A 13681-nucleotide genomic window follows, 5' to 3' on the forward strand; every position below is an offset into this window, starting at 1 on the left:
TTGAAGACATGTCAAGTTGCAGACAGGAATGATTAAAAGACCCTCGCATATAGCTTTTTGCCACAGCCTTCATCAGTAAACCGAGATGCACACACACAGCATTCACACACACACACACACACACAGTAGCAAGCACACTTCATGCATACACAACTGCCAACTGCAGCCCGGGATGCTGGAGTTGGTGGTTGTGTGTGTGTGAGGTGTGCTTGCTTACCCGTGATTTTGCTAGCAACGGAACTATGAATGTTAGCGGCAACAATTTTGTGACACAATAATGTATGGTAATGGAAATACTTCTAAGATCTTGTGGTAGGATGTCATTCTGAATTGGCTGATCCTGTATGAGGGTCATTCCATAAATCATGGCAACTGTGGTAAATCTTGTGATAATGTGACAACATGAGAATTCTGTGATGTGCACTGAGCTGGTATGGCAGTGTGTATCTGAATCCCAACGTAAAATAGTTCTAGTACACGTGATTCTTCAATTTCTCCAGGTGTATTTTATGATGAAATAAATCTACATCTACATCTACATCTACATGATTACTCTGCAATTCACATTTAAGTGCTTGGCAGAGGGTTCATCGAACCACAATCATACTATCTCTCTACCATTCCACTCCCGAACAGCGTGCGGGAAAACTGAACACCTAAACCTTTCTGTTATTTTATTTCTCTTATTTTATTTTGATGATCATTCCTACCTATGTAGGTTGGGCTCAACAAAATATTTTTGCATTCGGAAGAGAAAGTTGGTGACTGAAATTTCGTAAATAGATCTCGCCACGACGAAAAACGTCTTTGGTTTAATGACTTCCATCCCAACTCGCGGCCACACTCTCTCCCCTATTACGTGATAATACAAAACGAGCTGCCCTTTTTTGCACCCTCAGGTGAACAGCCTGATATGAGTGTGCATAGGACACAATATTTCAGGTGCACTGATGTACATCAGTGTAGTTTCAGTTCTCTGAGAATGCAGATGTGTATGCAAGTTGCACTTATGTGAGTGTGTGTGTGCGTGTGTGTATGTGTGTCTACTGCTGCCAAAGGCCTTAATGGCCGAAAGCTATGATTGTGTGAATCTTTTTATTGTGCCTATCGTGACTCAGCACCTCTGCTATATGGTGAGTAGCAACTTTCCTTCTCTCGTATTGTTAACAGATCTTTTTGCATACAAGGACTTATAATCTTACCCTCCCACACATCACTATTAAAATTCTCTGTCTTTGCAAAAATTTTGGAAGCTTCAAGATGCATAAGATATACAAAAGAAGAACTTTTTACTTATCTTGATTTTCTCTTCTTGTTGTTGGCTCTAATTCTTGTTGTGTCTTGTTGCAGCTGAAATTTTGGGTCTAGTGCAGCAGGGGATACAACCCGTCGGCTTTGAACAATGACGTCATTCCTTAGTCATAGATCTTAATGTCTTCACTTCGAGGCATAGATAATAAAGCAGTTCTGTGTTCTAATAAGCACTATCATTAAAATAATAAAAATAATTGAATGTAAATCTAAAAGCGATCGCTTGATATTGGGTGCATCATTAAACGTGTGACTTAATTAACTTAATTATTTGTTTTTTATTCGGCCGGTACTTAATATTTTTCGTAATGATATTAAGGTAATGTGGATTATTAATTTTTTGTTATAGAAAATTTGTAGTGTCTTATTTTCGTTTATAGGAATGGATTTGTCTACCGCTATGAATATGGACAATTTAAGGGAAGTTGTGGGCCAAGATATGTTGACCACAATTTGCTTTTGCTTTTGCTGTTATGTTTCAGTTTCGTTTCTTTACTGATTGCTTAATGAAGTAGGATCAGTTTATTCTATCTCGTGAGATTTTTTTTTAAAAAAGCCAAAAAACTCTTATTATGTACTGAAGGGAGCTAGAACACTAAGAAGAATCGCTTCTCGGCTTTTGACAAGATATTGCTTAATAAAGTAGGATCAGTTTATTCTATCTCGTGAGATTTTTTTTTAAAGCCAAAAAACTCTTATTACGTACTGAAGGGAGCTAGAACACTAAGAAGAATCGCTTCTCGGCTTTTGACAAGATATTGCTTAATAAAGTAGGATCAGTTTATTCTAACTCGTGAGATTTTTTTTTTAAAGTCAAAAAACACTTATTACGTACTGAAGGGAGCTAGAACATTAAGAACAATCGCTTCTCGGCTTTTGACAAGATATTGCTTAATAAAGTAGGATCAGTTTATTCTATCTCGTGAGATTTTTTTTTTTAAATGTCAAAAAACACTTATGCTTTTGACAAGATCAATGTTTATCTCTCTCGCATTCCTTTGTTTCTCAACATTCTCCTCAGCTCTTTCATCTCTGTAATACATGCTCTCTGGCGACTTGTGACGTCATTGTTCAAAGCCGACGGGTTGTATCCCCTGCTGCACTAGTCCCGAAATTTTATAACATTCCAGGTTCGTGAAGATGAAATAACTGATGAAGATTTGCCTGTTTGCTTTGAATATCTTTTTATTTTATCACATTCTTCTAAATCACGCCGACTTAACAATTTCCACTTGTATCATGCCACAAATTACATTATTGGCGTCACAATCAAAAACATGTCTGATTCCATCAGAGGCATGCCCACCACTATGAACTTTCTGTGGTACTAACCATATTCCAAAGAGTTTACAAAGTAAAAGAGTTTACAAACTTTCTTGACACAAAAAGAATCTTTACTAATTTATCGCATTATTTTATAAATGGGTCCAGAATTAAATTTAATAATTAGTGTTAGATTGTGCAATTAATAATATGAATTTTAAGTATACCAGAAATTTTGTAATTTCAAATATTTTTAAAAGAAGAGTAATTTTAACTGCACATACAGAGTACTAACAAACTGATTTCTTTTTACATATTTTAGCCTGAAACATAACACATCATATACAAAATCATATGAAGTTCTTTTAGTTAGGCAGCTGATATAATGTTTACCCATACAAGAATCAATAGTATAAGTGGAATTGGTTATTTCCATTGAAAAAAAGGTAATTTTATAGGAGGGTGACCCATTATAGACTCAACATTACTGTCAAGGTGCAAAGCATCCACAAAACTTGTGGCACATTAATTGACAGAATCTGCATCACAAGAGACCTGTTAATACATAATGTCAAGGGAGGGTAGTAAGGTAGGGAATGAACAATTCAGAAGTGTCAACAGATAAAGTGAACATATTGTTGTTTGTGTTGTTTGTTTTTGTGTTTAAGCTAATCTGAAAGTTGTATGTGCACACACACACACACACACACACACACACACACACACACACTATATGAGTACATGGCAAAGAGCACTGGCTGGATGCACAATGCTCATTGCGCTAAGCATGTGTGTGCGTATGTGTTTGCACTCTAGCTCGTGAAAGGGTTTAATCCAAAAGCTAATAAGATTTTTTTCTTTATTGTGTGTGCCTGATGACAGCTCCATGCTTCTGCTTTTAAGTGAGTGGTATCCTTTATTGCTAAGGTATTTAGGTTCTACCAGCATTTTCCTACAAAACAATATGAAAATATTTTGCATGTATAAAGTGATAAATATTTTCTCATACTTAAACATATTAACAATATGCTCTCAATATTATAGTGTAATTCTCAAAAAACTTTTATTCTCTTTAAAGGTAACATAGATAACTGGCAAATACAAAAGAATGAAATACCTGACAGTTATAATGGTGGTGAAGGTGGATATGTACCATTTGGAATTGCTGGAATTATCAAAGGAGCAGCAACTTGTTTTTACGCTTTTGTTGGCTTTGATGCTGTAGCTACAACAGGTGGGTAAAAGCTTTGCTAGTGATGTTGCCACAAAATTCAGTTATATGTCTCATTAACATCTCCTTTCTTTCAGGAGAGGAAGCTCTAAATCCGAAGCGAAACATTCCTTTGTCTATTATAATCTCGCTGTTTATTGTCTTTTGCTACTACTTTGGAATTTCATCAGTGCTTACCCTCATGCTTCCATACTACCAACAGGTACAACTGGTTGAGTATTGTTTTATTATTTAACAGCTTATGACTGTTTCTTGTCCTCTAACAATTTAATGTGACTGTGAGGGAAATATGAAATATAAAAAGGTGTTTAATATTTTATAACCATTGGACTAATGAAACCAGTTCTACTACAGCCATCAGAAAGTATACTGAATAAAATGTAAGATTTTCTGTCTTAGGATACGAGTGCCCCACTATCATATGCATTTCAAGAGGTTGGTTGGGACTGGGCAGCATGGATCGTAAGTGTGGGAGCAATATTTGGTCTTGGAGCAAGGTAGGCAGTAAAAACCTGCATTGCGTTTTTCTCCTCCTTGCAGTTATTATTATTAGCTTACTTAAAAGAAAGTTACTTAAAAGAAGCTTACTTAAAGCTTAAGAAGCTTTAAAGCTTAAAAGAAGCTTACTTAAAAGAAAAAGTTACTGCTTTTTATAGGCTTTTTACAGTTCATACATTGATAACTATATTTTAATGGAGTGAAATATAAAATGTTGCTGCTTACATTTAGATGGTGATAAAACAATTTGTTGCTTGCATCTAAGTTGTATTGCTGCTGAAAAATGACATTGGTTTTTAAATAGACATTAGAAATCATTCAAAAAAATTGTAATTGCAACTAGAGAGAGACAGATTATGAAATGCCATCCAGGCGGATGGTGGAGACAAAGATGTTTTCAAAAGAAATTTTAGCCACTGGAATGAAGAAATGAATGTTGATGTTTTATATCAGATTGACAGTGAGGACATTAGAGACAGACCACAAACCCATGTAGTACCGTGATGGGGAGGAAAGCTATCTGCTTCCTTTTTTCCCGCACCCCATCATCTTCTGAAGCCACGCAACTGATTTAGGGACACCACAGGAAAGCAAAATCATGATATCCAAACTGGGATTGGAAACCTTATGAATACCAGTCCAGTGTGCTAGTAATTGCCTCATGACACTTGGTCACTGAGATTGAATATATCATGAGAACCAGCAAAATCTAAGTAATCCCAGGTAGATGTTCCATGAAACAAATTTGCAGTTCCAGACTTTACATACATTAATTCGTTAGATAGTAGCAATACAGCTTAAAAAATAGACAGATCTGTTAATTCTTTCCCTACTTACAACTGGCCATTGAATGGCCATTTAAAAAAATTAAATTGCTCAAACTGTAAATGAGACAGACTGCATTTTAAGAGAATGATTTAGATTGTTGATCACATCTGTTTCAGCTTCCTTGGAGCAATGTTTCCACTTCCACGGATAATCTATGCTATGTCTGAAGACCGTTTGCTTTTTCCATTCTTGGGAAAGGTACATCACAGATTTAAAACTCCTTTCATTGGAACCATTTGTGCTGGAATTATCACTGGTATGACAATTGGAATATCAACTCTGATTCAACTTTTTTTTCATGTTGCCCATATCATAAGTGCATGTAAACAGCAACAGTTCATTCTGCAGGCTTAATATGTGTGCCCTTTGAACATATCTGTAGTAACTTAAACAATTATGTCCAGTTGTCTGCTGTCATCAGTTCTAGAATGTCATCATTGTGGTGTTCTTAGATTAAAACTGCTGAAAAAGAGTGATTATTAACAAAACATACCAAGTTTTAAATTTATTAGTACAAAAAGAAAATGGCCATTTGCCAAAGTTGTTAAATTCACAACAGAGATAAGCCAACAAGAAAGTGCAACTCTCACTACTATCAGTAGAAACCCAGCTGGTTCACAGCAAACAATTCAAATCTATGTCTAATATTATGTAATTTGAAACAACTAAAGGTGGCCTACTAGTACCAGAAGCAGAAATTAATGGCCAAACACTAAATCAAACACTGTGTGTAAAATTCTATGGGATCTGACTGTGAACAAATTATAAAGGAGTTGACACACAGATAAACTAATCAACAGGCAGAAATAGAGTAGCAGAGTGGGGTTATGTAATATGTGTAATGATCTGTAATAAACATATTGTTTATCATAAAGAAAGAGAGTGGAAATCCTGACAAGTCAATAAGAAAATCAAAAACCTATCTCACTAAAAATGCTTACAAATTATCAGATTATCTAATTCAAGGATTGAAAATTCCTTCTAGCAGCACAGTAATTCATTCATTCATTCATTTGCCCATTGTGTTTTGTAAATCCTATAATGGTGAAAACCTCCATGGATGTGGAATGAGGCAAGATATATATTTACAGGCAGAAGCACTCACTGTTGGTTACTTTGATAAAGTACACACACAACAAATTACGACTAGCATTAATCTATTCAAACTCATAATTTTGGTAATTGCTTTGAGATTACTTTGTACGTGAGGACAGAAACAGCTTCTTTGAAAACAACCACTGCTCCTCCTCCTTTACTACTCAGCCGATACTTCAAACAAAGCATTTATGTAACTCTACACAAACCACTGTCAGTTGGAAAAGTCAGGATCTGTGTAATAGAAATATTAAACAATGGAAAATCCAGAATGGAATAATGGTAGTATTATGATAAGAATATATTGCTACTCATCATGCAGAGGAGACATTGAGTTTCAGACTGGCACAACAAAATGACAGCTCTACACTTGAGCTTTCAGCTTCATTGTCAATAATACAAATATTATATCAATGAAAATAACCAATTTTTGAAAATGTAATATAATATAATAAAAATATTAGAGTTAATGTAGGATGGAAAGTCTGGCCTTGGCAGCCAGAGACTGTGGTCATGTTTGTGTGAGTTGTGTTTTTAATGTGTGTGTGTGTGTGTGTGTGTGTGTGTGTGTGTGTGTGTGTGTGTGTGTCTTGTCTAATTTTGATTAAGTCCTTTTTGGCCAAAAGCTTTGTTAAGGTATTCTTCTATTTCATTTTACTGCTGAATGTTTGGGGTTTTCCACTTTCCTGGCTAATATCATCTGGCAACTTGTTACAGACTTTTGCACCAGAACATAAAATTCTATTCTGAACCCTAGAGAAGGAAGTACTGTCTATATGGAAATTATTTCTACTTCTAGTATTGTGACTGTTAATTGCTTAGTTCATCCTAAATAAAGTCTTGTTACTAGCCACAAATACCATTAGGCATTGGCATGTAAGTGTAAGAATCCATTTATCTCTGAGGAGGCTTCTACAAGATCTTTTGTTTTGAACTTTACACAATATTCTTGTTGCACACCTTCATAGAATATTCTCTTTGGTTACAATGCCCCAGATAATTATGCCATAGAGTTGAGTGAACATATGAAAAGTACTCTAGCAATATTGCCTGCAGATCAACACAGTGAGAAAGAGATATCTGAGCACAAAGCAGGCAGAACTGAGCTTTTTGGTTAACTTATCCACTTGCTGGTGCCACTTTAGTTTATTACCTGTCTGGATACCCAGGGACTTCACAAATTGAACCTCCTCCAGCATTTGCCCATTGCTCTCTATTCCTGGTAATCATTTGGAATTACATGATATGAGTTGTTGCAAGATTGAAAGTTGAGGTGTCGGCTGTAAGCCAGTTATAACTTGTTCCGTTATCCTCTTGGCTGTGTCTGGTATAGTTGTGTATGGGAACTTTAACAATATGGTTGTATCATCAGCAGACCTCAGGGTTTTGAAGTGTGCTCCAATGCACTGTGTAAACCATGTCTGTAGAATGGCAACAGGAGTGGGCAATCATCAAACTACGCAGCACACCATATTCAATGTTACCCCACTCTGAATATAACCTTATCCCTGTTCTCTCACTTGCTAATGTGAGCCTCTGTTTGACATTGTTAAGATATGACTCCATATAGGCAAGGGGAAATTTTTTAATGACGTACTATTTTAGTTTACCTAGCAGTATTTTAAGACCTACACAGCCACAGGCACTGGCACAGTCACAGAAAATAGCAGTTAGCAATGTGTTGTAAAGCTGGATGACATATAGTAGTGGACTGTAAACGGGCCACTGTTGTTATAGATGTAGGTTACTAATTTCTTTGAAAAATGCTGATGTATTCTTGTAAATATTGAGGTACCATTACTGTCCAATTCTGAGAAGAATGTACATGACAGGAATGCAGCAGTGAGTTGTTTGTGTGCTGTGATGTCCTCTGGAGCAGAGGGGCACACACCATTCTAAAAAGATTTTCATTAATAAAGTTATGTCAACATTGTACCTTTGACTGGCTTGAGGAAGTTTGAGTGACATTAATATATTTAAATGTCTCACTTTTTCAGCATACTAAGACCTCTAAAATACTATCAGTCTGGCACATTGTATGCTACTACTAAGACAATATTTTTGATCATGATACATATTTGATTTTATTCAGTTAAAACATCACCAATATAAAAGCCTTATTATCTGTTTAAGGAGATGTGATGTATGCCTGCAAGATTCACTAGAATTTTCCACTTTGGCTATCATGCTGAATATAACAAAATAAAAGGAAACACTTCAGCATAAACTGCAAATAATTAAATGTAATAATGCTGATACTGAACTCTAGTAGTAAGAAAAGCATTAATCCCCACACCACCAATTGTTTAAAGAATCAAACTCCCATTTGTAAAACAGCTTCAAATGTCTGATTACTTTACAAATGAATTAATGTCTTACAGGTTTTATGTTAAGCATGTAAGTGAGAAAAAGTTTAGAAAATATTGTAAATTATGTTTTGGAAGTCACTAAGTGCACTTGTTATCAAACATTGAATGACTGTGTTCTGGGTAATCTGCACTTCATTTTAAGCAAAAGCTAGTTTTCACACATCTTACTACTTATGAAACCATGTCTCCTGAATTATATGTTGCACAATAATATAATTTTGAGGTATATGCAGTGACATATTTAGATACCATCTATGAAATGTGTTGCAAATAGAGTCAGTAGTAAAGAAGTAAATGATTAAAATGTCATACCTGATGCTGAAGTAGTTTTACTGCATGAACAGCAAAAATGTAAAAAGTGATAAACTTTCTTCTTTTAATCATTTTGATGGTATCAGTGATGAAAAGTTTCATAAAGGTTTGAAATTATGTGTAAAGTTTGTTGGAAATCATTAAGTGATCTTATTCTCAAGTACCGGATACATATAGGTGGGTAATTTGTGAATTAGTAAGTTACATTTTGCAGGCTTTAGCACAAATGAAATTAAACAGTGTAGTGATAGTTAATTGTTAATGTAGTTTCTAAGAGTGGCTTCTCTTTTGCTAATATGTACCTTGACTCACTTCATGTCCCTCAAGATTCTCCTCCTTATTGAGATCTGTGTAATTTTAAGACAAAACTGTATTTTATGGTATACAGACCAGTGAGAACTACACACCTCAAGATCATTGACAATATCCATCTTGAGGAAATTAAGATAACAATGGATGCTTGCAGGAGCCCTGTGCAGAAGCTAGGGAGTTGCAATTACAGTCCAGTTGTGGCTTATTGCAATTTGTCACTGACATGAAATCTTAGGGAAGTGGAAGCCATATGTACATCCTGGATTATGGATATCACAGTAAGGAACCATAAACACCTGCATTTTGTCAGATGGTATTTGACATTGAAAAAAAAATTCCAATGTGCCATACATAAGTTGCACCTGCTGGGCAAAGAATACAATATGTTATTCTCAATTAATAAAACAAAGGTAATGGTATTTAAAAAAGTTGAGTCAGTCAGATCAAAATTTGTTGAACAAGTTAATATTTTTAATCATTTAAGAAGTCAAATAAATTACCAGTATAACAGGATAATAGGCAACAAACTTCATCAGTTTCAGTTTATATGTGGCATTATTAACAGAACCTTAATGAATGGAGTTAGAATGGAAACAAAAATAGTGTCATAAAATTATGGCTGTGACAACTCTGATGTACAGGAGTGAAACTTGTGAAACATGAGTTCTCACAAGAGCTGAAATGGCATTTCTAAGAACAGTGAAGGACTGCACATACCAAGACCCAATTACAAATGAAAAAATTAGAGAAAAACTAAATGTCAAAAGGATAAACTATTCAGTAGAGTCACAGAGAAACAGGCAGAAAGAGCAATCCTGCAGTTATCTGCCCCTCATGTTTTGCTGGATAGTACCTTCTGCCAAGCCAATTTCAAACTGCAACAACAGTCCAGTCTTCACCTCAAAGTACTATTGTATCTTCTCCTAATCAACCTCAATAGTGATGTTTTCCTTTCTGTTGCAATCTACCTCTCCCTCACATCATTTGTTGATTGTCACTGTCTTTATGGTAACTCTTTTAATAAGCTTTGAGAGGAGTAAGATTTACTATATTTTTTTTTACTTATCTTGTTTTCTTGTAGTTGGCTCCAGTTCTTCATGTCTTGGGGCAGATTCTTATAGCTGAAATTTTTGAATTTATAAGTTCTCATCGTTCCAATTGATATAATAAATTTTGAAGTAAGCCTGTTCAGATTTTTTATTTTCTTCACAATAATTTATTCTCTCACATTTTTCTACACTGTCTTTACAATTTCCACATCAACAAAGCCAAAAATTAAATTGTTATTCCAAAATACAAAAATATGTCCAATCACATCAGAGGCATGCCCACTACTACTTCACCCTGCGGTTATAACAACATTCAAAAAGGGTTTACAAATTCTGTTGACAAATAAATTTCTATTAATTTATATTATTACTTTATAAATGAATCCATAAATAAACATAATGAATAGCACCAAACTGTGTAATTAATAACAGAAATGTTAAGTGTGGCAAATATTTTGTAATTTCAAATATTTCTAAAAAAAATATAATTTTAACTGTACATTCAGAGGTAGTACATATCGATTGTAACAAAGAAAATAGAGTGATTTATTTTTACAGATTTTAGCCTGAAATATAATACATTGTGCACAAAATCATATGAAATTCTTTTGGAAAAACAGCTGCGACAATATTAACCTATTCAAATTCAAAAATATATTTTTAGTCTCGACTACTCCTGGTGAGGAAAGGTAATACTAGAGGAGAGTGGCAATTTTTTTCCAGCTCCCTGAACAGCCACATGATCAACCATCACTCCTCTCCTGCAGACCAATTTGGGTCAACCTTCTAAACATTCCTCAGCCTTCACCAGTGCCTCCCATAACCATAATAACTCGCAATCACAAGAGCCTACCACATCAGTGCAGTGTTCTCAATCTCTCATATAAGACACATTCCTCTCGTAAATTATCTTTGCTATCCAAGGGTCTGACTTTCAGCCCTAAATCTGTATTTAGTCATGCTGCTTTAATGAATGACTTTCTTTCTTTCACAGGCAATGTCAACTGCAAATATCACATTGCAACCCAGTCCTAAAATATTTCCGACAGCTAACCTGACATTGAACCCTGCCTTCAACAATTCTGACCACAATACTAACTTATCCACCATCACTATCTTCGAAGAATTCCTAACATTTAGCATTATAACAACGAAAATAATATTGATAATATAATGCAAACAGATAGATATAAAATGTATGCACCAATTGGCGGCAGAGGAACACATACACACAAAAGTATTTAGCTTTTACAAGCTTTTGGAGCCAGTGGCTCCTTCTTCTGGCAGAAGAGTTGAAGGGGAAGGAAGAGGGGTGAAGGAAAATGACTGTAGAAGTTTAGGGAAAGTGGTACAGTTCAGAAAAGTCACCCAGAAGCCCAGGTCAGGGAAGACTTACCATTTGAGATGAGAAGAAAATTGCTTCATAGTGCTTTCTCAGGTCCCTAAAACATGACCCTAACCTGACCTCTGCAGAACTCCAGACTCTTCATTCCCTAAAAGCTGATGACTCTACCATTATCCTCCCAGTTGATGAGGGGTCTACCACTGTGGTACCTGACTGAAGGGAATATGTAAGCAAGGGTTGGCATCAGCTGTCTGATGCCTCTGTGTACAGCATCTGCCATCAGAACCCTGTTGCAAACTGACCTACAGGCCCTCCTTAAAATCTTAGGTCCCTCACAAGAACTAACACTTCAATTCATAGAAGTTCTTACCCCATCCAAACCACACACCCCCACCTTTTCTCTTCTTCCTAAGATCCATAAACCCAATCATTATGGCTGTGCCACTGTTGCTGGCTTCAAAACACCCATTGAACATATGTCCGCCTTAGTTGATCAGCACCTGCAATCCATAGTACAAAGGCATACCTCCCATATTAAAGGCACCATCCATTTCCTAGATCATTTGGAATCTTTGCCCATCCCATCTTGCCTGTCACCATTGATGCCACCTCCCCCTGTATCAACATCTCCCATGTACATGGTCTGTCTGCTGCTGAACATTACCTCAACCAGCATCTACCTGATTCCAAACCTATGATGTGCTTCCTGCTCACCGTAATCTATTTTATACTTACCAAAAACTACTTTACCTTTGAGAGGCAGACATACAGACAGTTCAGGGGTACAGCCACGGGAACCAGAATGGCTTCTTCCTACACCATCCTTTTCATGGGCCACTTGGAAGCATATTTCCTGGGATCCATTAGCCTTCAGCTCTTGGTTTATTTAGATACATTGATGACATCTTTGCCATATGCAGTCATCATGCAGATGACCTGTTAAAATTTTTGGAATCTCTAAATACATTCTCCCAATTAAATTTCACATGGTCCTATTACAAATCACATGCCACTTTCCTTTATTTTGACCTCATCCTCACCAAGGATCAGCTACACTGTTCTGTTCACATTAAGCCTACTAACAAACAATAGTACTTACATTCTGATAGTTACCATCCATTCCACGTCAGACATTATCTGATATACAGCCCTGGTATTTAAGAGAAACATATTTCTTCAGATGCAGACTCTTTACTGCATTATGCCATCATTCTCACCTCAGACTTCACTGGATGTAATTACTACTTCATCTTAGTTCAAAATCAGATTTTCTAGGCCATCACATCCAATCCTGGTACTTTTGATCCCTCCAAAAAACAACTTAGGAGTACACCTCTTGTCACTCAATGTTATCCTGATCTTGAATGTATCAATCAGCTATGCTGATAAGGCTATGACTTCCTAAAATCATGCCCTCAAATAAGGTCCATTTTGCCCAACATTTTGCCCACCACATCTAAAATAGTTTTAAGTTGCTTCCCCAATCTCTGCAGTATCCTGGATAGATCCTATGCCTCTTCTGCACCCATTTGCCTGCCCTATGGCCCCACCCCTGTGACTGTCCCCACTGTAAGACTTTCCCTATGCATCCTCCTACCATCACCTATACCAACCTTGTAACTGGTAAAACAAACACTATCAAAGTGAGAGCCAACTGTGAAACGACACATGTTGTGTTCCAGCTGTTATGTAAACAAAATTCCACCTTTTAAGCTGGTGTGACTACCACCAAGTTATCAGTCAGGATTTCTTGGATATAGACAGAGGTATACACTGGCAACACACAATATCTTGTTGCAGATCATGTTCTACATGACAGTCATGATCCTGGGTCCTGTTTCCCCAGATGTGTCATCTGGATTTTTACTTCAGATTCTAACATCTCAGAACTCTGCAGATGAAAACTGGCATCACAATATATCCTCAGTTCTCACCACCCATCTGATTTTAATTTATATTAATTTCTTTGGTCTCAGCATCTCTTCTCAGTAACTATTCCCTTCTTCACTCCCTTTTAGTTTTCTATATCTTTTGTTCCCCATAGCTTTTATTTTTTAACCTGTCTATT

At 36.1% G+C, this 13681-nt stretch overlaps 1 protein-coding gene across 1 annotated transcript in view; it reads left to right on the forward strand.

Annotated features, from left to right (window-relative positions):
- The window catches only part of LOC124788959 (cationic amino acid transporter 3-like), a 102750-nt gene that overhangs the window by 61293 nt on the left and 27776 nt on the right, over positions 1-13681 (forward strand). The window contains exons 5-8 of the mRNA XM_047256248.1: positions 3653-3808; positions 3883-4007; positions 4205-4302; positions 5248-5387. Of these exons, the coding sequence (XP_047112204.1) occupies positions 3653-3808; positions 3883-4007; positions 4205-4302; positions 5248-5387 (519 nt within the window). The remainder of the gene's footprint in view (positions 1-3652; positions 3809-3882; positions 4008-4204; positions 4303-5247; positions 5388-13681) is intronic.

The sequence above is a fragment of the Schistocerca piceifrons genome, chromosome 3, assembly GCF_021461385.2.
Source record: "Schistocerca piceifrons isolate TAMUIC-IGC-003096 chromosome 3, iqSchPice1.1, whole genome shotgun sequence".
NCBI classification, from domain to species: Eukaryota; Metazoa; Arthropoda; class Insecta; order Orthoptera; family Acrididae; genus Schistocerca; species Schistocerca piceifrons.